This window comes from Melospiza georgiana, chromosome 17 (genome assembly GCF_028018845.1).
Source record: "Melospiza georgiana isolate bMelGeo1 chromosome 17, bMelGeo1.pri, whole genome shotgun sequence".
Lineage (NCBI taxonomy): Eukaryota > Metazoa > Chordata > Aves > Passeriformes > Passerellidae > Melospiza > Melospiza georgiana.
The window spans coordinates 12,557,411-12,584,524 of record NC_080446.1 but is presented as its reverse complement, the minus strand read 5'-3'; the positions used below and the strand labels follow the sequence as shown (position 1 = coordinate 12,584,524).

The 27,114-nt window shown below is 50.2% G+C and overlaps 1 protein-coding gene across 5 annotated transcripts in view; it reads right to left on the bottom strand.

Moving 5' to 3' along the window:
* Positions 1–429: 429 nt before the first annotated feature.
* Positions 430–27,114, bottom strand: part of CBFA2T2 (CBFA2/RUNX1 partner transcriptional co-repressor 2) — a 59,666-nt gene continuing 32,981 nt past the window's right edge. For 2 of the 5 annotated variants that reach the window (XM_058036371.1, XM_058036376.1), the window contains exons 2-11: positions 15,992–16,135; positions 12,663–12,904; positions 11,060–11,149; positions 10,191–10,372; positions 9,315–9,568; positions 8,580–8,665; positions 6,255–6,450; positions 3,874–3,945; positions 3,140–3,330; positions 430–800 (exon numbers count right to left, since the gene is read on the bottom strand). In XM_058036371.1, the coding sequence (XP_057892354.1) occupies positions 519–800; positions 3,140–3,330; positions 3,874–3,945; positions 6,255–6,450; positions 8,580–8,665; positions 9,315–9,568; positions 10,191–10,372; positions 11,060–11,149; positions 12,663–12,904; positions 15,992–16,135 (1,739 nt within the window). In that variant the 3' untranslated portion in view covers positions 430–518. The remainder of the gene's footprint in view (positions 801–3,139; positions 3,331–3,873; positions 3,946–6,254; positions 6,451–8,579; positions 8,666–9,314; positions 9,569–10,190; positions 10,373–11,059; positions 11,150–12,662; positions 12,905–15,991; positions 16,136–27,114) is intronic. The other 3 variants (XM_058036373.1, XM_058036372.1, XM_058036375.1) reach the window with 3 other exon arrangements.

Sequence of the window (27,114 nt, the reverse complement as noted above, 5' to 3'; positions counted from 1 at the left end):
AGGATGAGATGCTCCCGCTGGGAAATTGGCTCTGGTCTGTTCACAGCAACAACCAGCCCACACAGCCACCTGAGGCACAGCTGCCTGGGAGCAGGGCACAAACATGGAAATGATGGAGGAGAGGTGGCAGGAGGAGGCAGTGCTGGCTCTGACACCTTGGGAAGCGAGCCTGAGCATGCCACAAGGACAGGGCTCCCTGCCTGGGCACCACATCTCAGCACCTCTGGCGTGTGCCAGTGCTCTCCCCACAGTCCAGGTCCCCTGAGCAGGTGCCCAGTGTCCCCCAGGTCCTGGCACTGCTCTGGTGTTCCCCTGAGAGGAGCAGGGAGATGCTGCAGGCGGGCTCACCCCAGTCCACGAGCCACAAAGGAACAGGCAGGATGAGAGGGCAAGGCCGGAGTGTCGGTGCCCCGATGTGTCAAATCTATCAAGTGATAACAGTTGCTGCAGGGGCTTTTTCAGCTTTAAAACCCCCAGGGAGCTCATCCAGTGGAGTGAAGCCAAGCCAAGGCTCCCTCCTAGAGCCCGTTGGTGTCTATGGCTGTCACGGAGGCCGGCGTGGAGGAGCGCGAGGTGGTGGCCGAGCTCTTCTCCAGGGCTGGGCTGGGGATGCCATCGAGGCTCTTGGCTGCCACCCGGCCCGTGGGCAGTGCCAGGGGCTTGCTCTGGCCGTGCAGGCTTTGCCCACAGATGCGGTGGTGCCTCTCCCAGTCCTTGTGCTGGCAGAAGGAGCCGCAGTAGCGGGCGATGTTGCAGCCGCTGCACGTCTCGCTGGCCTTGCGGCCACAGTTCCAGCAGCTCTGCAAGAGCAAAGACACTGTGCTTAAAGGGGGTTAGTTTCCCTAGGAGCTGCAGGATGGTGCTGACTCAGCTCTGGAGGGGACTGTTCATCCCCTCTGGCCCAATTTGAGAATATGCAAATGAGCAATCCATTAATTCCTGCTATTTCCCAGCTCTTTGCCAATGGTTCTAACCCCCACCACTCTGCCCACGGCCTCTGTCACACTGCTCCAGGCACATCCTCTGCCCTAGACCCACCCCAATGCAGACAGGAAACAGCAGGCATGGACTGAAAAACACTCTGCAGATGCTGCTATTGGGCCTTTTTATTTCCTGTTTTAAGCAGCTCTATTTTGGTCTCCCTCCCAGCCAAGTGCTCTCTGCGGGGATCACGGCGCGCTGCACCGGCACCATTTGCTCCGCACCCTGCCTCGCTGCACAAGAGGTTGGAGCAGGCCAATTTGGAAAAGCAAATGCTCATTTGTGAAAGCCTCCCAGCCAGGTGGAAGCAGTGCCAGAGGCTGAGTTTCAGCCTGGAAGCGGAGCAAAGCCCCTCTGGCCGCAGGGAGAGGTGTCAGCTGGTGGCTCCCGCGTGCCACCGCTTCCCTCGGAGCGCGGGGCAAGGGGCCAGCCCCGGATCAGGGCTGCAGCTGCTCTGGGGAGGGGAGGGACGGCAGAGCAGCTTCCCTGCAGCTGGAGCAGGGCGTAGCAAACACACGCTGGGGAGGGCAGCTCAGCTGTGGGAACGCAGCTTCTGTCAGAGCTGGTCTTTGTGGGGACACGGCTGCTGTGACCACCATCAGAGCTGTGGGAGCGGGGTGCTGGGGGGGTGCTGGGAGGTGCTGGGCTCCACCAGGCAGCCCTGCTGTGGGGAAGGGCTGGCAGATTCCCACTGCCAGGCTCAGCACTGGAGCCACCAGCTCATGGTGGTGATCTATGGGCTGGCAGTGAAGCACCCGACCTGTTCACTTTGGAGCGAGCTGCTCCAGAGCCTCTGTGTCCCCAAGGGTCCTCCACCTTCCAGGGGAAGCAGGACTTGAGACCAAAAAGCCCCTACCAAAGGATGTGGCAGTTTTTTGAAAACTGGGTCACTGCTTCACAGCTGTTTACACTTCAAGTGTTTTTCAGCTGTGTTGCAAAGGTTACAAGATGTGCCAGAACACAGGACAGCTTGTAGACAAGGGCTCCAGGGCTTGCACAGGGGTGCTCAGCAGCTCCCGAGGTCCCAGACTGCTCCTCAGCACAGCTGGAGGAGGAGGACACTCCTCTGCTATTCCCCCATGGAGAAATCACTACTTGCCTCATTCCTTCCATGGCTTCCTGAGCAGTTCCACCCACTCCCATCATGCGACTGCTGTGTTCAACCCTCAGCAATTTCACTGGGAATTGCACTATGGACATCATTCTCTGGAATAACACCTAGAATTCCATGGTTCTGGCCACACTTCCCGAGCCCCAGCTGAGCTGAAACCCAACAGGAGGTTTGGACCTGCTGTCTCCACATCCCAGCAGACAGGAACAGCAGTCCCATCAGATTTCTGCTCAGCAGACACAAGCCCTCGCTCTTGTATGTGCAGAGAGATCAAAATAGGGAGCAAAGCCCACATGGATGGGATGTGGCAGTGCACAAACGAGCCATGTGATTCCCCTTGCCCAAAATCTCAAAAGCTCTACCCAAGTGAACTTCCTGTTAAGCAACAGGGAGGGTGATTGATGATTGAAGAGCAGAAAGGGATTCTCTGAGGCACCCATTCAGCACATGAATGACAAACCAAGATCCACCCTTTCTTCTGCAACATGCAAGTGCGGCACAGACCACCAGGAACGTGCAAGGGCTTTTCCTGCAGCCCAGCTTCTGCCCTGCCCTATTTTCAAGCCCACAAACAGCAATTTCTTTTTTGCAAAGATCAAGTACTGCACCACAATTTCTGAGCTAAACTGCTGCATGCACCAGCATCCTTTTCTCTTTGCTTCTACACCTCCTTCAATTCCACAAAATCCCTGGTGATTACACTGAGTCCAGCTCAGGGTGCCCAGTGGCTGCACACACACGTGTCCACAGACATTTTCAGGCTGACTCCCTGCCAGCAAAACCTAAAAAGATTTTTGATTATATTGGTGCATTGTTTAGTTATTGATTGGAGATAGACTTCTAAAAGGAAGAGGTGCTGAAGACTGGAGTTTGGAGCACCCTGGTCTAGTGGCAGGGGCTTGGAACGAGATGATCTTTGAGATCTCTTCCAACCCAACCCAACCCAACCCAACCCAACCCAACCCAACCCAACCCATGATTCTGTGAAAAGGCAGGGGGGACCTGCAGGTTTGACCTGGAGACTCTGCAGCCTTGGCAAGCCCTCACCTCAGTGGACTCCTCCTGCTCGTTGATGACCAGGAAGGCATCCTCGGTGGCCTGGCGCTTGGCGTCGGCGATGGTCTGCTCCATGCGCGCCCGCTCCGACGCGATCATCTCAAAGGCCTTCTGCTCCGCCTCGGCCACCGCCTTCTGCACCTCCGACATGGCCTGCCGCTTCACCTCGTTCACAGCTTCTTCTGGAAGGAAAGAGCAGCCTCACCCACCACCCTGGCACTGAGGGGAGCCTCCCAGACAAACACAGCTCCAGCTGCGTGTTCACAGCACAGCATCCAACGCGCGGCGAGGCCAGGATCAGCACCACGGGATCCCCGTGGCACCAGAGGAGCAGAGCCCTTTGGGAAAGCCAGGGTGGGAATGATGGCAGCCAGATGTGCACACCCTGGGGCATTGCTGCAGCTGGGCTCTTGCTGCTTCTGCACAGCAAACCCCAGTTTTGTGTTCAGCCTGGGTGATCCAGCAGGATCCCATCCGTGCTCACCATGAAAACTCACTGGGTTTTTTCCAAATCTCCTCCATGACAGATATGGGATCCCCATGGCATCACAGAGAAGCCATGGGGAAAGCCAGGGTGGGGATGATGGCAGCCAGATGTGCACACCCTGGGGCATTGCTGCAGCTGGGCTCCTGCTGTTTCTGCACAGCAAACCCCCACCATGTGTGCTTTGTGTTTACCCTGGTGATCCAGTGGGATCCTGGCCACGCTCACCGCGAACACTCACCGGCTTTTTTCCAAATCTCCTCCGTGACGTAGCCCGTCCCCGACCTGCTGCTGAACTCCCTCAGGGAATCTGCTGGAGGAAGGGACACAGGAAAGGTTGGCAAAGCCTCATCCCACCCAGCTGCAGCTCATGTGCCCAGTGGTAGCTCAGGACATCATAGGCCAGGGAAGGATGGACCAGGTAAAGCTCCAAGCAGAGGATTCCTACGGGTAAAGCCACTCCTCAAACACTCAGATGATAAATTACAACGTTTAATTAGCACCTTGCATAATTTATGACACTGTATAACCTATCTCCTGGTACTCTAAAACAACAGGCAATGCTTACAAATGTATGTTATCCCACTTCTGCACTGTCCACAGGCTGTGAGCATCAGTCTGTACACCAGCACTTCCCAATCCCAGGGCAATTCAAAGGCTTGAAATTATGGACAAACTGTCCTCCAAGACACCTGGAGATGCTGCTTGATGCTTAACTGAACCTTCTCACAAGAGCAATAGAGCTTGAAAATTATCCCTAGGTCCCACAAGGGGAGAAAGCAACAGCTTTCCAAATTTATATAAAAATTTTAATTATATCAACATGGGGCTGGAAGTATATTAGTCATGATATACTTAAATATAGAAGGGCTAAAAGCTGGCTGTGCCCCCCAGGCTGTCACATACACCCACTGCTCCTCAGGCTTGGTGGCAACTGGAGCCAGGGGCACTTGGATTCCTTGCAGGAGGGTTCACTCTATATTTTGTATACAAATAAGTAGAATATACATCAAATTGATATTTATTCTTGCTAGAAGAAATCAATTTTTATTACTGAATAATCAGAGGGATTTTTCCCCAGAACTTGAATTGCAGTGGGTTTGTTTGCACAGAAATCTGAATTACATTGAAATAAATAAGCATTTTAGATTTGTTTTTTCTATAGGGTCAAACCCCTGCATACTGGATGGGGAAACCAGTCAGCTTCGATAAAGTTGACTCATGATACAAAAATAGAACTAGTAACACAGGTAGCTATTACACTTACAAAAGCCTTTGGTATTTTTAGAATAAATGGACCTTGACATTTAAAATCCTTCAGGCAAGAGGGACTGGAAGGGAGAGAGTGGTGGAGACTAACACCTCCTCCCTGCCTTTTCACCCCCAGCTTTGGACCAACCTTGGCCAGCAGTGACAAGGAAAGCATGAGCAAAGGTGCCTTTAGACACTGACAAAAACTGCTTCCTGTGCCACCTCTCTTCAAATCCTAGAGAAAAATACTTAAACACTGTGCAGAAGTGACAGCCTGGGTTTCTTTTTTGTTTGTTTTGTTGGTTTGGTTTTTTTCCCAGAAGGCAAAAAGGCAAAAGCCCTGTTTATTTGATCCTCTCTTTGTTTATACCTTAGTTCTCTACAGGTGCACCTGATTGGTCATTTAATCAATACATTTCACATGATTGCCCAATTAACAAGACACCCATTTGTAAACAACCTTATGAGAAAAACAGCAAAACAGATTGTTAAAAAACACCACCTGCAGACTGTTTTAATATTTGACTATCATTATTTATCTCCAGCTCCCTAAAGCTTCCCAGACTAATTCATGGGAAAACTTATCCAGCTTTCTCTCTCTCTGACCAGGCTGCTATTGTATTTGTTGGGAAGTGCCTCAATGAAGGCAGGAATGATGAATCTGACTCCATGTTCCCAGCAGGCTAATATATTACTTTATGGTACTATATTATATTAAAGATATAATATAGTAACATATATTACTATATATGATATATTATGTACTATAGTATCATATATTACAATACTATAATATAGTATCATATAATTACTATACTATACTAAAGAACACAGAAAAGATACTGAATGCTAAAAAGATAACAATGAAAACTGGTGACTCTCTCCAGAGTCCTGACACAGCTTGGCCCTGATTGGCCAAAGAGTGAAAACAACTCCCAGCAGAATGCAATGGAACAATCACCTGTGGGTAAACAATCTCCAAACACATTGCACATGTGAGCACAACACAGGAGAAGCAAATGAGAGAAGAATTGTTTTCCTTTTCTCTGAGGCTTCCCAGCTTTCCAGGAGAAAAATCCTGGGTGAAGGGAATTTTCAGAGAATGTGAATGCCACACAAGTGGGCCATGGACTCTCCATCAAGGGAGAAGCTTCACCCTGCAGAGTTGTGTGTCATCAGAGGGACACACGGCTTGTGTGGCTCCAGGTGTCACGGAGGCCACCCAGCTCATCCCTGAGACAGCCAAGTGTCACCCAGCCCTTTGAGCGAGGGCAAACACATCTGTCCCACCCACAGCAGTGCTCAACCGAACCCACCCCGTGCCTGGCACACAGCAGCACCCCTCTGTGCCCGTGAGCCGTGCCCGCTCACCGCTGCCCGCGGAGTCGGCGCTGGCGGGGCTGTGCTGGCGGCTCAGCAGCTCGCTGCCCGCCTTGCGCGGCTCGGCCGTCTCGGAGCAGCGCCGTTTCCAGTAGTTGAGCTCCTCCCTGTCGGCCTCCTGGCAGCGCCGCAGCACCGCCATGGAGCGCCGCGTCTTCTCCACCATCTCCATGATGCAGTTCAGGGCCTGCAGGGCAGGGAAAGGGTCTCAGTTATAGGAATGTGTCTGTTGTTACCTGGAGTGACATAATGCTCCAGACTGCAAAGCAAGATGTTTTCCATTACCATCTGCATGGCAGATTATTGTTTGTCAAGTGGGCAGTTTGCCTTATCTCTCTCTTTGAGTGACCACAATCACTCCTCCCTCAGGAGGGGACATTGCTGATAACAGCTATTGAATGTCCCTGCATGGCTGATAAGAACTACAGCATCCCACTGGGAGATGTGAGCCCAGAGGGAGGAGCCAAGCATTGCTACCCAGATATAATCTGGAGGCTCTGGAACACCAGCACAGCTTCTCCACTGGATTCCCCAGAGGAACAGCAGCTGCCTCTGGCCCTGGATCTTCAGAGGAAGAGACTGCACCTTTCTCCAGGATCCCTGCTCCAGCAGAACCAGCCCTGACACTGCAGGAGGGCTGAGCCACAATTCCAATGGGACTGCTGCCAACAGCCTGACCCACAGGGTGTCAGGTTGGGTTCTGACTCTGGCAGTGTTGTTCTAGTGTACTGCATTGTTTATTTTATCCTTTTTTTTCCCTTCCCTATTAAGAAACTGTTATTTCCTGCTCCCATATTTTTACCTGAGAGCCCCTTAATTTAAAATTTATAGCAATTTGGAGGGGTGGGGAGGGTTTACATTCTCCATTTCAGGGGAGACTCCTGCCTTCCTTAGCAGACTCTTGTCTGTCCAAACAAAGACACAAAACTATCCTTTGTGCCCTTAAAAAGGAAATAAGCTCAGAAGTTTCTCCTCAATGAGGTGAAAAGGCATCCCATAAGATCTGGGGGACTTCACCTCAAACTTAAGGATAACTAATTGGACAGGAGGCAGAAAGTCCCACCTGAGCAATTACTAGATATAATACTAGAATATAGATAAATACTAGAAACAGAAGAGATAAAATAATACTAGGAAAAGAAGAGAACAAAGAAACTAATCACTTTTGTGGGTTTTTTTACCAGGGGCAGGAGGGCCTCTTGCACCTGGATTGGTTTTTTTCTGTAAAGAGTTTTGTTATTTGGCCTTTTATTAAAACCTTTTTGTTTCCAACACTGCCACAGAAGCCATCCTGCTGATTTTATGCCTTCTAAGGTAGCTGAGCTATCTTGGGTGTGCAATATATCTCCAACAGTTCATGAGACCTGGCTCGAAGAGAATCATATTTCAATCATCACAGGTTTCACTGTGGAGGGACCATACCAGGCAGATGAGACAAGAGTGAGGTGGTTTCCCAAGATTTGGGATGGTGTCATGCCCAAGGGCACAGCACTAGGTAGGGTCACCACAAGAGGTAGCTCAACACCTCCAGGACATGCTCCTAAAAATGGAGAGGAAAACCCCACCACTTTCCTATGGGATTTGGTTATTATTTGGGTGTCAGTGCTGCAGAGCCACAGTCCAACTCCAAATATTCAGCTACAGAGCCTCTGCTCCACCCCAACACCATCCCCTCAAAAAAACCCATTAGCTTTAAACCGTGAGGTCTCTCTGCATTTATGATCAAAGCTGAATTTTAATCCCATCTCTGACAGAAACAGCAGTGAAGTGCCTGGAGGAGCTGCCTTGCTCAGAAGGAAAAAGCTCAGCATAAAATCTGCCAGAAGCACCAGGTCTTGCTGTTGGTGCTTTTTTTGGTCCATAAAAGGCTGGCACCTCAGGGAAAAAAAGTCTTAAAATACAGTAATGATAGGTTTACTCATTTTGTAAGTCCATATCCTGACTGCACTTAGTGCATCTGTGCACTTGTGCTGGGCTGGGGCAGGAAAGATCCCAGTGGGGATAAAGCTGGGGTTGGTTGCTCAGCCAGCCATGGCAGCACCTGGCCATGCTCTGCAGGAGAAGCTCCCCAGCTCTAGACACTTCAGCCACACCAACTTTAGTTTCCACTGACCACAGGCAGAGGAAATCTGCCAGGAAAGTGCTAGAGCTCCTCTCAGCCCTCCCCACCATCCACCTGCTTGTGGTGGCTTGTTCCTCCACCAGCCACCAGGAGAGCCTGGCTGTGGTATCAACAAGGAAATCACCGAGTGGAGCAGGTGGAACACTGGGCTGCTGCTTCCCACAGAGCTTCCCACAGCCCCTGCAGCTCCTTACGTGATCGAGATGCTTCCACTCATCCGCCCACTCCCTCTCTGTCAGGCGGTGATCCACCAGCTCGTCCTGGTAGCCTCCATTCAACCCTGCAACAACACACAGCCACGGGGATCAGATGGGCCAGTGGAGAGAGAAGTGGCCCCAAAGCAAGAATAAAGAGCTCTATTTCCAGCTCCACATAGCTGGGATTTTAAAACACATCTCCAGGTGACAGCTCTACAGGGGTAATTCCATGCTGGTGCTTTTTTATCCCTGTCTGCTACAATCCACTTGTGGCTCCAGCTCTGACCTGCTTGTGGAGCTGGTTCTCCTGTTATAAACCCACAGCAGCTCAGAGCCTGTGATTCAGGCTGTTGTGTTGGAAAAACATCATGCACCTCCCACACATCCCTTGGAGAAACAGGGCAGGGGGTCAATCTCGACTCTCGTGCTTTGGAAATCTTGGAAAAGTTAATTTCTATTTCCTTGTCCTCTCTTCCTGCCTGCTGGGTTGGCTATACTCAACTCACACCCTAAGTGCTTCCTCCTCACCCTCAGTGACTCCAGCCTTCATACAGGGAAATACAAATACTCAATCTTCCTGTTTGTAACTTCCCAAGGGGAACTGTTTCCTCTGAACTCTCTGCAAAGACTCAGCTGTGAGGACATGCCCAGCCAGCATCAATCATCTTTGGGTACAAGTGGTCAAACAGAGACCAGCACCAAAGCTCAACCAGGAACCCTCCAGGCTCTCACCAAGCCCGCCGTGCCTGTCCCGGATCTCTCTGTGCTCCAACATCTTGCTGGGGTCCCTGTAGAGGTGGGAGGTGGCAATATCTTCCAAGGTGTAGTGCTGGAGGGGTGGTGGGGTGGGGTGGAACTGCCCGCTGGGGTTCATCAGGGGGATGGTGAGGGCAGGGCTGTGCCGGGGTGCGGGGCTGATGGTGCAAACCCTCTTGGCTGGAGGCTCTGTGGGCAGCGGCTCCCTCTCAAAGCTGCTGTCTTCCCTCCTGCAATCACACCAGCACAGACAGGCATTCCTTAGCATCCCATACATGTACTCAGAAAGATGCAGATTTGGAACCAGCAGGGTTTGGGCAGCAAGGATTTTACCACGGGGTAAATGCAGAGAGCTCAAACAAATGCGCTCAATTTGTGAGGCGACGCACAAAGTGACCCCGTCAAAGAAAAGGGTTCAGGATGCCTGAGTGTTGTGATTCATCTCTCTGAGCATGACCAAATTAAAATTTCACAGTTTTTATAAATTTGAGGCATGCTTCACATAATTGCATAACAACTTTTATCTTGGAATAAAACGTGGTGAAAATGAAGCGCATCCTTCCCAGCCCTGCCAATGCCTCCGCTCCTTGCCTTGGGGGTGGGAAACTGCTCAGCTCTCTGGCTCAGGCTTTTCAGTGTTACCCAAAAGTCCCTCTGGGACACACTGCCTGAAAGAGGAACCCAACCTGAATTCATAGTGCAGTAGAAGCAGTCACTGAAGTCTCAGAACAGCCAGAATTGCTGTTGGGAGTGATAAGATCCTGGACGCTGCTTAAAGCTTTGTCAGCAGCAAAGATAAAACAAAAGTCACGACTTCAACAACTGAGCAGAGTGACAAAAGCTGTTTGTCACCTGTCTGGACTGTGCCTCTTGCCATTGCCATTGACCTCGATGAGCAGCTCGGAGGAGTCAGCAGGAGATGTGGTGTTGGTGTTGAGCAGGATGTGCTCGTGCTGGGCCAGGTACTGGGAGGGCGTTTGCTTGGCAGCGCGGGCACAGTGCAGCAGCTCCCGCTGCAGCAGAGGCAGGTTGGCCTGGAAAACAAACACAGGGCTGGGTTACAGCAGCTGTTCCAAAAGGTTTGGTCTTCATTAATAGCTCAGAGCAGTAACACCTGTGACCCATGATCCCCACTCAGGATCCCCCAGCTCCTGATGTCTGCACTGCCAGATTCAGCTGAATTTTCCCAGGAGCCTGATATTGGTGGACCCAAAATCCAAGTGTTACAGCATCTAGTTACCCAGAGGTGTTGTGGAATCCCCACCCCTGGATGTGCTCAAGGCAAGGTTGGACAGGGCTTGGAAGCACCAGGTCTAGCAGAAGGTGTCCCTGCCCATGGCAGGAGGCTGGAATTGAGATGAGTTTTAAGGTCCTTTCCAACCCAAACCACCCTGTGATTCTGTGATTTAACCATCCCAGACAGACTCCGTGTGCCAGCACTTCAAACATTCTAGATCTGAACATTTGCAAATAAGATTATAGGCTCAGAAGCTGCCACATGGAGCTTGCTTTGCCTCCTTTATCTCCAGCACACAAGCAGACATATGTGGCACACAGCACAACGTCAGCCAGTCCCACACGGCCAGCTCTGTGCAGTCTGTCTTGGGCTCCAGCAGAATTGCTGTGGTGCTTGCAAGGAGAGCTCTCCCAGCAATGTCACAGTGCCAGGAGGCACAGGCAGGCACACAGAGTGGCAGCAAGCCCCAGCAGCTCCCTGTCACCTTCAGGAAGGGGATCACAAATGGCCGCAGGGGGAAGTTGGTGGCCTCTTGCAGCTTGCAGTGAAATTCCTCGATTGTCACCGTCGAGTTCTGAGAAAAGAAATTAAGAAATGAAATGGCAATTTGTTCTTATTTTTAGACATGTGGGAAATGGCTCCAAATGAACAGAACTGGGAGGGAGACAGCATCTGCTGCTCCAGGACTGACAGTGTTTGCATTGGATCCTGCTGGATGCAGCCAGCAAGGCTCAGGCCAGTGGAGCAGGAATGCTGCACTAGGAGAGGGGTGGGAACTGCCTGGCTCAGCACTCCCCCAGCTCCAGAGTGGGAGGCAGAGGCTGACTCCAGGGCAGCAGGACCCAGCTGGCATCTACTGCATGCTGGGGCAGGCTGTGCAGAGTCAGGCTTTGATCCCAGCTGCTCACAACTGCACACCTTCCTCCCTTCAGTTCTCCTCATCTAACCTATCCATGGAGTCTCAGCAGCCTTCTGTTCACTCTGGTCCTCTCCTGGTCCAGCCCTGCCTCCCCTGGGGCTGCTCAGGCTGAGGAATGCCTGGGACAGCAGCATTTGATAATCTGCATGTACAAAATTCACCCCTGCAGCAACAAGCACAATCTGGGGTGAGAACAACAGCCAAAGGGACCTGGACAGCTTGTCCTTCCCTCCCCAAAAGGGTAGGCTAAATTCCTACATCCATGGAATCAAATATACCATATAAATGCAGCAGCAGCATTTAACATCCAGTACTTAAACCCTGGGAGTGACCCAGAGGACATGGACAGACTCAGGTTTGCCTCGGAAGCAGAAATGCTCCAGGCTGCTGCAGTCTAGCTCCCTTCAGGACTGAACCTCAAAATAAAATGTGCCAAAAAGCAGAGAGCCCCACGGGACCACAGCTGCCCAGAGCTCCAGGGCCTCAGTCCAAGGTCACAGAATGGGTTGGGCTGGAAGTCTCCTTAAAGGCCATCTCATTCCACCCCGGCCATGGCAGGGACACCTCCCACTGTCCCAGGGTGCTCCCATCCCCATCCAGCCTGGCCTTGGGCACTGCCAGGGATCCAGGGGCAGCCACAGCTGCTCTGGGCACTCTATACAGCACTCTATTCAGCACCCTCACAGGGAAGTATTTCTTTCTAATATGCAATCCCAACCTCCTCTTTTGCAGTTTAAAGCCATTCCCTCTTGTCCTGCCACTCCAAGCCTCTGTAAACCATGTGCAGCATCATGTCTAATGCACTGGACAGCATTTCTCCCAGTTATTCTGTATAAATGCAAACACTGGATACAATTCTGCAGCAAGACCTGTTCATTTGGGTTTGAAGGGTGTTCTCATGGCAGGGGTTAGGAATGAGATGATCTTTAAGGTCCCAAATCAAACCATTCTGTGATTCCATGATTTACAGAAAGGCTTTGCCCGATTCCTGCACACAATCTCGTGCCTAAGCCACTGGACTAACAGCTTTTTGAAACACAGCAAAGATAAAATAAATCATTCATTTTCTCAGGAACCACAAACATAAGAGTCTGGCTCAGCAAAGATGCGAACAAACACTGTGTGCCAGGACCTGGGAGAAGCCAGCCTGGGACGGTGCAGGACTCACCACGAGTGCCAGGACGAGGGTGCGGACCTTCTCCCCGATCTCTGGTGAGATGTCATTCCCAAACTGCTGCAGGGTGGTGAGGAAACGCTTCAGCTTGCTCAGCTGCCGGGCCCCACACGTGGCTGGGAGCTGCTGGTTGGTCAGTGAGGAGGAGGAGGAGGAGGAAGGGCCGTTGCTGAACCTCTGGGGTGGGGATGGGGCCCCGTTCAGGGTCGGGGGGGAATGGTTGATCCCGTTGGGCACTGCAAAGGGGAGACAGGAGCCATGCTGAGCAGCAGGAGGGCACATCCCAGAGCCCTGGTGCTGAAGTGGATCCATCCTCCAGCCAGGAGGCTCCTGCTGCTGCTGAGGGGCAGCTCAGGTGGCTCCACCTCGCCCAAGGAGGGCTGGCAGAGCCTGCCCTGTGCCTGCCATCCCTCCCTGGGCATTTACAGGGAGTGTCACAAACACAGCTGGTTTTTTCCAACCTGGTCCCATCTGCAACTTTGCCTCCTGTAAGTGGTGAGCATGTTGAAACAGACTGAAGGGCTGGAAGTTTGGGAACTCAGCAAGGGATTAGGATAAATTGTTGACATCCCCATGCTGTGGTTGTGCAATGTTGAGCCCTGTCTGATGAGCAGCTGTGCACTGGGGCCTCAGCTTGGTATAAACCCAGAATTTCAGAGTGAAAAGCACATCACTGGAAATAGAGTCATAGCTGATCCACAGGGCTTATCCTTAAAAACCCAGCCCTGAATCCCTTATGATTTAAGTCCTGACAAGGGGGCCACAAGGTATAAAAACCATTTCAAGTGATGGTGTTCAGAGAAGCCCTGAAACCACCTGGCAGGGCTGCCCCTTGCTTGTGGGAGGAGCAGAAACTTGTGAGAAAAGATGCCAAAATTTCTGCTGCAGCTTCACAAGGATCATACCAAATCCTGATAAACCCAGTGAGGGGTTTTTCAGAGAAGACAGGAGGTACTTGAACAGTTAAACCACTCTGGGGCATGCCAGGGTTGGAGGCTGGAAAGGCTCCTCACACCTGGACCTTCGTGGTGAGCACAGGAGGGAAACTTAACCAGAGTCAGTTAAGATGCAAGGAAAGATAAAGCTACAGAGACCAACAAAGGTGGTTCCTGCCAGCCACGGGTGACAGCCCTCACAGACAGATGATGAGATGAAGGCAAAGGCCAGCACTGAGAGGATGGAGGTACAAAGGCAGTGTGAGCTCATGCTTTTTGTCATGGAACAAAGCAACCTGAAAAACTCCTGTTTTTTACACCCACTCCCAAAGCAGCAAACAACAGTGACATCAGGATGTACCCACAGGTACAGCTCCACAGAGTACACCAGAGCTGTGTGAAAGACAAGGCCTTTCTGGTAATTACTCATAAAGGCCTTTATTTCACTATAAAAGGGTTACAGATAGGGTGAAGTTGCCAAGAGAAGCTCCTCTCAAACAGCAAAGGCTGAGCAGCTCCGTGCTCTCCGGCAGCCACAACCGAGGCGCTTTCCCCCTTCTCTATTTCACTTCCTCTTATTCTTTCAGATGAAAGCCTGGGGAGAGCAACGGGCTCTATTTATAGCTCAGGAGAAAGAGGGGCTGTGAGCCACCCCTGGGGCTGTGGGGGACCCTGGGGAGAGGCTGCCAAGGAGGGAGCAGGGGATGCTGGTGGATGGGGGATGCCGTTAGACACGGCGCCGTAACCGCGCTCTGCCTTTCTGGGCTCAGCCCTCCTGACCCTCTGCCAACGGCACCACCGCAGGGCAGCTGGCACTTATCTGATCCTGCTCACCACCAGGACCTGCTCCACCACACACCACACAGCAGGGCTGGCATCCTGACTGCCAGGTGAGAGCACAGCACTGCAGCAAGCCAGGCAGTGTACCACCATCAGTGGGATTGCTGGTTTGGGGACAGCAGGGTGATAAAATTCCTGGGAACAAATCATCATCTAAAGCTACTCTTAAATTCTGCCTTAGCTCCTACACAGTCAAAGGTTTTGCTGTTTCTCCAACCCTGTGTTAATGATCCAACCCTGTGTTAATGATCCCTTTGTTCCAACTGCTCCACCTCACCTGCCCAAGCCAGGGCAGGTCACACCCCCACCGAGTGACCAAGACCCTCTGGTGCAACTGAGAAATGAAAAAGCAAGAATGAACCTCACCACAGGTCACATCTCTCATGTGTCTTGGAAAGAGGCAATTAAGTCATCTGCAATCAGCAGATTCAGGCTTCTTGGCCCTTAACAGCGTGCCAAGCATCCTCATTGGAAAAATTAATTTCTGTCACTTTGCTAATGGTCTTTTTCTGCCCGAGCAAAAGGAGAGCCATTAAAAACGCCTGAGCACATAAAGATGGGGACAATGTGTCTGGCGGGATAACCCAGTGATTAGTGCTGCTGCCAGCACATCACAGTGTGTCCTCCAGGAGGCTGGGCTGGAAATCTCCAAACCCCAGTGCCAGCATGGAACTCTGAGATAGCCCAGACACTGTCATGGACAGCACAGCAACACAGAACCAGCTAGGGAACACTCTGTGCAGGGAAAAGGGGTGAGGAGAGCATGGAAAATATGTACATGCCATGTGTGGGGGTCAGATAACTCCATGCCCAACAAAGTAAAGCAGCTTTGCTCCGGAACAATGCCTTTAAAAAGACATTAAATGGCTTAAATGTTGGCTAAAGAAGGGAAAAAAGGACTCTTTTTGAGCTGTAAGAAAAGGCTGAAGGTCCTTTCCATCCATGGAGTCACCTTTGAGCAACACTCAGCTAGAAGAAGCGGGTGCAAGGCTGTGCTACAGCTGGGCAGGATCAGGACTGACTGTAGCTTAATAGGAAAGATTATAAAGAGAAGATGGAAAAAAGAGAATCTGGATGGACAGCAAGGAATTTTCAAGGCTGGGAAATTAAAAAAATGAAAAACTTTCTAATCTCAGCTGCAGGAATGCTGCCTGCAAAGTGAGATACAGCAGAGTGGGAATTAACTCCTCCAAAAGATAAAGAGGAAAGCCCAGCTCTTGGCTCGCTTGAAGCTGACCTGATAAAAGATTCAATTTCTTAAGGAGTTTAGGGTGGAAATCAAGGCTGCACCTGCAAAGAGAAAGACTCAAGGCAGCACCAGGAGCAAGGCAGGAGCAGGCAGGGGGGCAAAGGGGGATTACACAGCCTGTTTTATGTCCTGCAAGCACTACAGAACTGCAGGAAAGCCCCGGTCCCCCCTCCCACACACCCAGGCAGCATCACCCACTGCGCCCTGGCTGATGGCTGGGACATCCCAGTGGGTTCTAGCAGCAGAGCCCTCCCTGGTGGCTGGAGCAGGTGCCAGGACAAGCAGCACACTGGGCTTACGTGCAGTTGGAGTGAAGGACACGGGCCGGGGGCCGCCGGCGTTGACGGGAGGCAGCGGCGGCATGTTGGGAGGAGAGGACCTGGACTGGATCTTCACTTCCACGGGCGATCCGGGCATCACTGGCACCCTCTTCTCACCAGCAACTGTACCAAGAGAAGGTGGCAAGGCTTAGTGACAGTCCCTGACATGCATTTCCCCGCCCAGCACGCCGGGAACAGTGCAAGGGTGAAGATAAGAGCTGGGGGAAGTCACGCAAGGCTCCCATGCTGCTCTGGAGGGCCCCGGGCTGGGGACAGGCACCAGGGCTCATGTGATGTCTGTGCTCTCCATCCCAGTCTCCTGACTCCATCTCCTCACCCCTCATGCCCAGAGATGCTGTTCAAAGTGTTTCTGTCGATTTGCTTTGCCCCCGTTTAAGATCTCTGTGATACACACCTCGCTGAGCCTTTCCAGAGGAATCACAACCTCTGGGAGCCATGCAGGCAGTAACCTGGACTTGGGCTGGCCAGAAGTGACTGGAATGGGCCTGGGGTTGTAGAGATGAGCTGATATCAGCTACTCACATCCCCCCTGCTGTGTGCAGTCTCTGGTGTCTAATCTATGACCAGCTCAAACTGCAGCTTCCTTTGCAGCCTTGGGGGGAACAGTGGGACCACGTTCCCAGCTCCAGTGGCAGGGATCAGCTTCACAAGACAAAAAGGAAGAAACATCCTAATGCAATAGTGAGATGCTTTTGTTTGGTTTTTATTTTTGGGGGGCTGTTTTCGGGTATTTTTGGTTTTTCAAGTGCAGACAGCTCAGCAGACAAAGCCTAAGGATCTCCAAAGCACAGCTCCCGTGGGAGCCAGTCCCAGTCCAGGGGTGCTCTGTATTGCACTGCCAGCATCTCCAGTTTCCATGACCCCAAAGAAATCACCTCTCTGAGATGATGGTCCCCACTCTCTGCTCTTCAAGCTGGCCCTCCCTTGCTCAATTAACTCACTAAGGAGATGTGAGCAGCTTGTCCCCCCAGGAACACGGCCAGGTCCCCAGCTGCACCCCAGCTCAGGCTGTGAGGGAGCTCAACCCAACTTCCACCTCTCCAGTGCTGCAAGCTGGGCTTGGGACCATTACCATGTAATTTGTTATCCACAGCTCTTACCAATCTCTGTCACCTGCAAGAAACTCAGATTTGAGCCCAGGCAAACGATTAAATGCTGCATTCTCATAGAGTGCTGAATAGGTGGCAAAATTCTGCACTGAAATACAACCCAAACCTGCTACTTCTTGACTCCCAGCAACAAAAATGCTGCTTTTGAGAGCAGAGAAAACACAAACTGGCACCTGAGCCCTCGTGCTGCTGCCTGGGATCTGCTCTGTCAGCCCCAGCACCTGCTCTGCCACCAAGCTGCCTCATTTATTTTCCTTATGGCAAGTCATGGGGAATGCCAGCTAGGTAACAAATGAACTTTGTTATTCCCAGCATTTCTTTCTGCTGTTTGCAGGAAGGAGGAGCAGGGATGATAAACACTAAAAATCCACGTTTTCCTGCCCTGTCAGTACAGGTGGAATAACTTAGGTTGGAATTGCTACAAAATCCACATCCCAGAACATTTGTGTCTTCATTTATCTAAACCTGCTTCCAAGAAAAGGAAAAAATTCCAGGCTTTGCTTTCATGAAGTGGGGAGATATTGAAGCCATGGGAAACCACTATTAATTTTAACTTATAATAACTACATTAATCCCATATTGCAAACTACTGTACATGTGGCCCTGCTTCCATACAATTGAACCCTGATGTGCAGACCCTCCCTGTCATTCCCATGCATGAATGTGATATTCAGATGAATAACCATGCATTGATGTAGGAACATGACATAATTTATACATGTAGGCACCTATTCCAGCAGGTGAGTTTATCAGCAAGAGCAGGGAAAACACCATGACTTTCTTTCCTCTCTAAATAAATGCAGCAAAACAGTGAAATTTTGTACACAAAGTTAGGGGCATTTCTACCACAAAAAGTCTGAGTTCCCTCACTCAGGCAAGGAAGGGACACACTGCTAAATGACCCAAATTATTCAATCAAAACAGCACTAACTGTGCCTCTCCAGCACTCAGTGTCAGCTGCCCAATGACCATCCAGGGTCCCATTGTCACCCACCTGCCCTCTCCTCTTCTCCCTCTTCCCTTGAAACCTCCTTTCCCAGGTGTACATGGCAAATCTGCTACTGCCATACCCTGGAGAGCATGAAATCCTTAACTTTCCTCCTATTCCTTCCTAAAACTTTCCTAGGGCACATTAAGAAAGCAGAACTAATTTGGTTAATTTACAGAGAGGGAGATAAATTTTGCATGGAATTTATAACCCCAAAATAAAACCAGCTACTGTGTCAGACACCAAAACTGAAGCCCACAAGAAGCCAACACCTTCCTTTCCAAGCCCACTCCAACAGACAAGAAGCAAACAGGATTGTTAAATTTAAAAGCTTCCTGCTAATGACCTGGGGCATCTATAAATGCAGATAAAAACCATCTTTCTGAAGCTCTCCTTTTTTAGCCTAAACATGTCCATTTAATGAGAATCATCTGAGCAAACCAGGCTGTGACCAAGGGCATGAGTCAGCCTTGAGCTGACCTGGGGCTAAAACTGAGCCAGTGAGCAGCTCCCTGGAGAAAGGCTGCCTTCCTGGACTCATTCTTTCACTTCCACCACTCAGAAACATTTACTGGCTCACCAAGAGCAGCTTTTCAGTGCTGCCTCCATCTGCACAGGGAGGATGCAGAGATGCTCCTCAAAAAGCATGCAATTCACTCAGCTGTGTCACCCACCTAAAGAGTCAAACGCCATCACAGACTTTGGGTGATATTCTAACATCACTCACCCAAAGAGTCAAACGCCATCACAGACTTTGGGTGATATTCTAACAAGAATAATTGTTGTCAATGCCTGAATGCTCTGAGCACCAGAGCAAGATACCTGCCCAAATTGGAAACACTGCACTGCTCTCCTTCAAAAACTCCTCCTTCCAAACCTTACCTGGCTCAGAAACACAAATGCTGCTGTTCCTTCTCAAGCAGTGCCTGCAGGAGCAGGCCAGACATATTTATGGCACAACACTTTGTTTGTCAAGCTGCCAAATGCCCAAAGTTTGCAGCGACACGTGCTCAGCTCTGCACCAGGACCTGCCCAAGGTGAGCAGGGACAGAGGCAGCAGTGATGGGGACACTGGGTGGGAGAGCTGCCTTCCCAGCCTCAGACACACTGCAATTCCCCATGGGAAGAGGATTCAGAGAAAACACAACCTAATGAGGTGCTGTTTTAGCCCTGGCTCCATGCAGGAATTCCATCTCCTCCCAACAGTGGTGGATTTGCAGCTCTCAGCTGGGCACGGGCAGCTGCAGCACAGAGCAGCCTGTGCTCCTGCCCTAGATATTCCTGTGGCCCATTTAAGAAGCCCAGGTGTGCAAGAGCCCAGAAAGCCCCAGGGCTGTGAGTACACCTGGAGCCCTCCCTCTCTCCCTCCCTGACAAGCTGCAAGGCCCTGGGTTCATCTGGCTCTGCTCTGGCTGTCCGTGTGCACCAGATTTCCTCCGCTGCTCCAGTCGCCATCCTGGCGTAACAAATTAAAAAGGAACATATGTCAGGATTAAGTGCAGCTGATGATTTCTTCTTTCTGGAGAGGAGAAAGAGCCAAGTGAGACGATGGGAGAAGAGGCCAAGAAAAAATCTGGGGTCTCAAGTGATGCTCAGAGAGGTCCCACTCCTGCATTCCCAGCTCTCGCAGCACATTTCAGAGGGGCAGTTTCAACACCAGCTCCAGACAGATCTCATCCTAATTATTTTCTTTAAAGAAGTCTTTCCACCTGTGGTGTTTAGTACAAAGAGCGTCGCTGTGACAGGTAACCTCAGCATTTACTAGCACTATCAACTCTATAAAGAAACTGCTTTATTAATCTCTTCATGCCTGTGGGCTTGAGAAAAGGGAAAAGGCAGAAGAAAAAAAAAAAAACAGCAACAAGTTAGGGAGTATCTCAACTACACTGGAATTTAAATTAATCCCTAAATTCCTTTGGCAATTAGAGAATAAACTAAGTGATGAAAAAGAAGTAAAACTAGTGCTTGAGGAGAACTGGATGTTACCTTCCCCAAAAAAGCAAGATTAGGAAGTGGAGAAGAGTGACAGTAAGGCAGACAAACACAAATTGTCTCCTTTTCATCCTCTTCCCAAAGCTCAAAATATAATTCAAGGCAGTATCAGGAGGTGCTCCACTCTGCTCAAGAGAAAGCCTTGATCCAGATCCCTGGCAGAGCCATGGATTTGCTGAGAGCAAGGGAAGAGAGGAAGAGCCACTGCTACAGAGCAGAAAATGGGGATGCTTGAATTGAATTTACACTGCAGTGTCTGCATGGGCACAATTTAGTCCAGTCACCCCCGTGAGAGCACATTCCTGATGCACAGGTAGGATTCCCCTTGGTTCCACGGCACGAGAGTTAAGGAGGAAGGATGAACTGTGGAGTGATTTTGGAGCTGTCATTTGTAAATAAGCTGCAAAGAGTCAGAACTGTGTCTCACCAAGCCATGTGCCAGACTCGAGCTCTCCAGCTTTCTGCAGAAGTCAAACAGTGAAATATCTTGGAAGAAATAAGAGAAAACTACATTAGGCATGAGACAGCCCTGCAACACAGCAGCTATGCCCAGGTAAGGGTTTGCTTTTCCCTTTGGCAGCTTGCAGGACACAGAACGGGCTCAAAATCAGACCCTGTCAACAAAGCTTTTACCATGAAGTGGTTATATTGCAAAGCTGTAAATTAACAAAGATGGTTTTTGAGTAAAAGGGTTTGCCCAGTGGTTCAGTCTTAGGAGGGAAAGCATGTCATGATTTCAGACAGAAAGAAGAAGTTTAATCAAAGCAAATGTTTTCGACTTTCATCTGGAACAGGCAGAACATACTCATAACCTAAAAGGCCTCTCCTCACCTCAAAAAGTTAAAAGCCCCAAATTCATCCCTGCCTCTTGAGAGCAAGGGACTGGAGAACTGTCCCAGTAACAACAGCCAAGGTCAGGTCTGTGGGAATCTATAAAATCAGAGGGTTTTAGGAAGACTGCAGAAGGCAGGCTTCAGATGCAGCAGAATTGTTAGTAGAGCTAAAAGCAACAGTTATGAGGTAAGTCAGCCTTGCCAGAGTCAAGATCCAGCAGGAGAAATTCTTTGGTCACCCACAAGCCAGGTCTGAGCTTATTCCAGAGCCAGTGGACAAACAGACACCCCAAAGGGGATGCAGCCCACCCCAAAACATCCCTCAAAGCAAGGGAGATCAGCCACACCTCTCTTTCCTCTGGCCCTGCCACCTCAGGTGAGCACTTGGCATGGATTACAGACCACCTACAAGTCAGCAAAATGAGCCCTTCCTACAAACAGTCCTGGGAACTTCTTCCCCCACTGTTTACATGGATTTAGACAGAGCAATGCCAAAGTTGGCTAAATGGATAGAGAGGCCACTGGAAAGAGGGAAAAGAAGGAGGGCCAACCCTTTAACAGCCCCCTCTGACCAAACTGTTCTATGCTGTGCAAGCAGCTCCATGCCTCATGCTGGAGGGCAGGCCAGGGACTGCCCCAGCCCAGCCCTGACGTCCCCAGTGAGGAGGAGGAGGATGTGCTGCAGTTGGCTCCTCACAGGGTCCCTGTTGATCATCTGAATGCAGACGAGAGGCAGCATCAGTGTAACCTGACCTGATAATGTAAATAGGGTGAAATGAAATATGGTTCGCCACCTCCCCAGCTTTGGCGAATGTTTATTTTGAATAACATGCTTATCTGCTCCAACTGCTCACCATCTGTTTTCAGTCTCCACCAAGCTAATATTTTTCACATTTAGGAACTGAGAAATGGGAAGAATTACATTTAAATTTTATTAACATCTTTCCTCCGCTCCAAGGTTGCCTTTCCCTCCCCTTGATGGCTCTAAGCCATCTGTAGAGCACCTTTGCAGTTCTCCAAGGCATGCAGATGAGAGGTGATCTACATGCAAAGCAAGAGCAACATTACTCAGGCTTCCAGAAGAAGCCATTTACTGCAATTCCCCCCTCACCTGCTTCCAGACAGCTTTCCCCAAGCTCAAACTCCAATCACATCGTCAAGGGAGCAGTAATATTTTATCTTTTTGCAGCATTGCTGCATCAAAAAGCGATGGAGAGGGGAGATAAGCATCAGGAACAAGGCAGCCAACACAGCAGCTTTCAGAAAAAAAGGATGGTTGGGTCTGTCCCAATTTGGAGGAGAGTGAGATACTGGGAGGTCTGTAGTCAGGATGACTTCTCTCTACAAATATTGACATTTATTTGCTAGTGGGGTGGTTTCTAGAGGTCTTTCTTTGCTTGAGTCAACAAAAGGTGATTTACAACCAGCACTGGGGGACACGAGCGTGTGGCACAACCAGGTCACCAGCAAGGGCTGGTCACAGGACGTCCCTGTCCATCCTCCTCCTCCATGCCATGCAGTTGGCCAAGATGCTACTCCAGCAGCAGTGCCAGTGGGTAACTCATGTCCCTGCACAGATATTTCTCCACTCCATGTGATCAGCCTATTTTTACCCCGTTTAGCTCGGGTTTATGGCACATCCCAGCTCCTGAGCTGTAAGAGCTGTGGGAGGGGAGAGGGCTAGGCACCTCTCAGGAGAGCCTTGCATCACACAGGAGGGAGCTGCTGAGCCTGGGAGAGGCATTTTATAAATCAAAAATAAACGCGTGTATCTCCATTGCCATCTAGTCCTCTCCCACACACAGCTGTTTCACTTTAAATCTCAATTCAATGTGAAACTCAGATAGAAGGAACTTGAAAGAGCAAAGTATGTTATCGTTCACAAGCAGTCCAGAAAGCAGTTAATAAGGGAAATAAGATTAATAATTTATTCCTGAAGGCAGACTGCAGATCTTTATCCGTCTTGCCCTTCAGTGATTTTTATAAAATCCTATGAATGTGCCTGGCTCTAGGAACTCAGCAGTAGCACAGGTTGGATTTGGGGCAGCTCCCAGGCAGACAAGGCGGCGGCAGCTCCAGCTCTGCCCGTGCCATGGCCGTGTCAGACCCAGCAGCACAAAGCTGCCTGCAGGGCATCCCTGCCTCCTGAGCCTTCCTCTGGGGCCAGGACTCAGGCCAGGACCAAACCCTGGATGTGGGGTTCACCCCACAAACTATCACATCCAACACAGAATCACAGAATTTCTAGGTTGGAAGAGACCTTTAGGATCATCGAGTCCAACCCATGTTCTAACACCTCAACTAGATCATGGCACCAAGTGCCACACTCCCTACAGCTGTGGCACATCCAGCCCCCAAACTCATTGTGCTTCTAAAGGAACACAAACACCCTGCTGTGGTAATCCCCACCCTCCTGCTCTCTTTCCATGAAGGAGGCAGGGAATAGCTACCCTGACAGCCATTTCCACCCAGGAGCTGTAGCTGCTCTAGCACCACCACAGCCATTCCCTTCCCACACCACTAGCATCCCTACAAGTAAATTTTGGGGACCCTTGATGTCCCTGGCAGCAGCTTTTGCTCATCACTCTCTCAAAGGGATGCTGTGAGCTCTGCCAGGGAGCCCGAGGTGCCCTGGGGCATGGAACCCTCCTCATCCTCACCAGCTGATTGCTCTGCCCTCCTCAGAGACAGCCATACACTCCTGGAATATAGCCCAGGAGAAAACATTCCTGGAAACCAAGGCCTGCATTGCAGTTTTAGGATAGGAAGCACTCTGGGGACTGAGGGGAGTGATGCAGCCTCCCCAAACCACCCCTTTGGCTGGGTTATAACCTGGGACAGGGCACTTGTTCAGCAAAGCCAGAGTTCCTCACTAATTCATTTGCTTAGATACTGCTAAGTATTTTGGTAATTTTTCATTAATTCCTTGTTCCATTTAACATCATAAAATCAAGACTATTTTTTTTTTAAATCACCCACTCCCATAACAATATTAAGCAATATTTCCTCCTCCACACTATTTACTCCTTGGGCTAAAGCACTGGGAATGAAAAATGAAAGCAGCTACAGATATCAAACGGGCAATTATCACAATCATGGCAAAAAATTGATGTCTTAAAAGTCTCAGCACTGCTCTCCAAAGCCTCTGACTCTGAGCAGAACAACAGTGGCGGGAGCAAAGTTTCCAGATGGGAACATCTGTGTCTCATTTGCCTCAGGGAAGAAAACACCAGCAAGATTAACGGCTCCCGAGGCTGGTGGAGCCCAGACACAACATGTACTGAAGGGATACCATGGAGAAAGGCTTGGAGCAACAGCCTGCTAGCAAAGATCGGGTGGTTTTATTTAATATTTATTCTACAGGGCTCCTACATGTGGGGAAGATGTCAGGGCAAAACACAGCTTGGGTTTTGCTTGTTGTAAATGTTGTGCGGAGTGGAAGTAAGATTTAATTATGCTTGTATTAAAAAAAAATAAAATAAAAGCAGCACTTTTACCATCTCAGCTATTTTTCGACAGAAAAATTAATTTTAGAGTTGGCTTTAAGGGGTTACACTCCTAAAAGGTCCGAAATTGCTCCCTGCCCAGAGCATCAAGGCCATGGATTCGCCCCTCTGGGGCCCAGTGAACACCAAGTTTACACCAGAGAGTAAGAAGTGATCCAACAAGTGGGAAACTCATGGTTGAATGACCAAGTCTCCCCTGGCAATGGCAGTAAAAACCTGTTTCCCTTAGGAGCATTCCTTAAATTCTGCCACAGTTTAGGGACCACATTTCCCAAGGTGGGCAGGCCTATAATCCACAGGTTATACACAAGAACAACTGAGCACTGTAATTTTGAGAGTGCAAATCTGTTTTTCATTCTGCCTAGGCTAAACACCATGGAGTAAATAAAGCTGGAACTTTAGTACCTGTAAAATTTTGGGAGGTCCAAAAGAGGGGAAACAGTGAAACAAGCTCTAAGTTTAGAAAGCATTTTCCACCTTAACAGAGGCTTCGAGACAGCCTTTAGGACATGATTTTATCTAGCCCTCATAAATCCTTTTAAAACTTGGACTGCTGGCCATTTAACAAGCAGCTCCACCCTTCTCCTGCTCTCCAGATGAAACACATTCACAGTGGGCTCCATTTTGTTCCCTCCTTCTCCAACCCAGCAGCACCAGCAAAGCAGCAGAGCCTGGGGAACCGTGGTTAATTGGCATCCTCTAATTACTAATTAGCTCCAAGGGGCTCTCTGCAGCTCCAAACAGTCAATGGGAATGCATCCACTGATTTAAACAGGCTTGGGAAAAGCAGAGCTGCTGGAGCAGGCTCTGAGGAGTGACCCAGGGAACCCACAGCTCCCCAAGGAGGATCCAGCACGGGGCCACCACCACTGCAGCCCTTGCTGGGCTTCTCAGGAATGGCTCAGGGAGGGTTACAGGGTTCTCTCCTCCAAGGGGAGCATTCCCAGGGGTTCTGGCTGCTCTGCAGCTTCTCCTGCTCCTCTCACACAGATGCTGCAATTCGAGGTGTCCGAGCAGCGTCTGTGGTTTAAAAATCCATCCTAAGAGATTTAAGGCACAAATTCATCCCAACACCACCCCACAAACCCCATTTAGGACCCTGAGCCTCCTCTCTGCATGACTTTACCAGAAGAGCTGAGGAGAGGGCAATGTGCACAGAGCAGAGCCAGCAGGAGCTGATGGCCGCCAGTGCAGTGAGGCCACAGCTCCCACCCTGCAGCACCGCCCTGCTCCCTGCTCAGCTGCCCCAGCAAATCCAGGGCAGCACTGCAGCTCTGGCATCCCCATGGCTCCCCCAGGACAGCCCCTTCCCAAGGGAGCCCTGCAGCTCCTGCACTGTGAGCCTGGCTCATCCCAAAAGTGATGGTCACCAGGTGAGCCAGCCTCCTTTTTCACTGCCTGGTGTGTCATGGCCCAGCTCTCAGTTTCAGCAGGAAAACTTGTGGAAAAGGAGGACATTTTCTAGCCATAAGAACTTGAGGAGGTGCTGAGAAGGATGCTGTTTCTGGGTCAGCACAGTGAGCCCCTTTGCTGAAAGCTTCCCAGTCCCACTGTGCTCACTGCAGGATGAATCCCTACCTCTCCAAGGAGAATAATTTTGGGATTTTCCTCTGAGGTAAGCATCCCATTGAGCAGAGGCCACTGCACTGCCTGGTGCATTTTTAACCCCAAGCAGCTGAGGGATGGTGTGATACCCCTTATCACAGTGCCAGGTGAGCTCACACCCCAATCCCACAGCTCCTGGCACTGCAGATCCTGCCCACCTCTGTGCCTCTGCTCCCAGTTAGCTGCTGGGAATAAGTCTGGGCACACACAGGACCAGTTCCTACAGGGATGTACAAAAGCTCCCACAGATTGTTATGAGGGCAGCAAGGTTTACTCCAGTATTTTGTCATCAGAGAACCCAGAAATCCTTCAGGAGAGACAGCCTTGTCTGTGCAAATCCTTTCCTCAGGATCCCTGAGATCCACAGCGTTCCTGCCTCACTGGATCACAAACACAGGCACTGCCCATGACTTGGACAGGTCCCCATCCCACACTGACACACTCCAGGGATCTGCACAGCAGGGCAGAGACAGCCTGGAGCACCTCGGGAGTTCAAGCAACACAAGGAAAAAAGGGAACAGCCTGAAAAATCATTAAATCTTTCAAAATAAAAGGATGAAATCAAACCCACCTTAAAATCACCCAGTGACTGAAGATTTGGGAGCTTTAAACCTGATTACTAAAGACATACAGGAGGAGTTTAAAGTCAAGCTTTAAAACATTTCAGAAGACATCCCTCTTGCTGTCCTCCATCTTCCAAACACTGCTGCTTGATGGTTTGGTGCCCAGCATTATAAATGAACCTTAAAACCAGCACTGACCTCAGAAAACAACCAAATCTGGATTTCTTAGAGCATCTTCATCAATCATGAGTATCACTGGGCTAATGAGAACAGGAACAGCAGCTCTGGGGGTTAGGAGCAGGGGCATCCAGTGAGTAGAGAATACTCCAAATGAGTAAAGCCCAAACTGGGAAATAAAAAGTCTCTGCATACCAGGCAGACACAAAGCAGCAGTGCTAGCAGCTCAAGCACCACTACCAATAACTGTAAATAACAGCAATTAAAATAAAAAAAAAAAGCAAGGTCACTTCTGAAAGAAGTGAGAT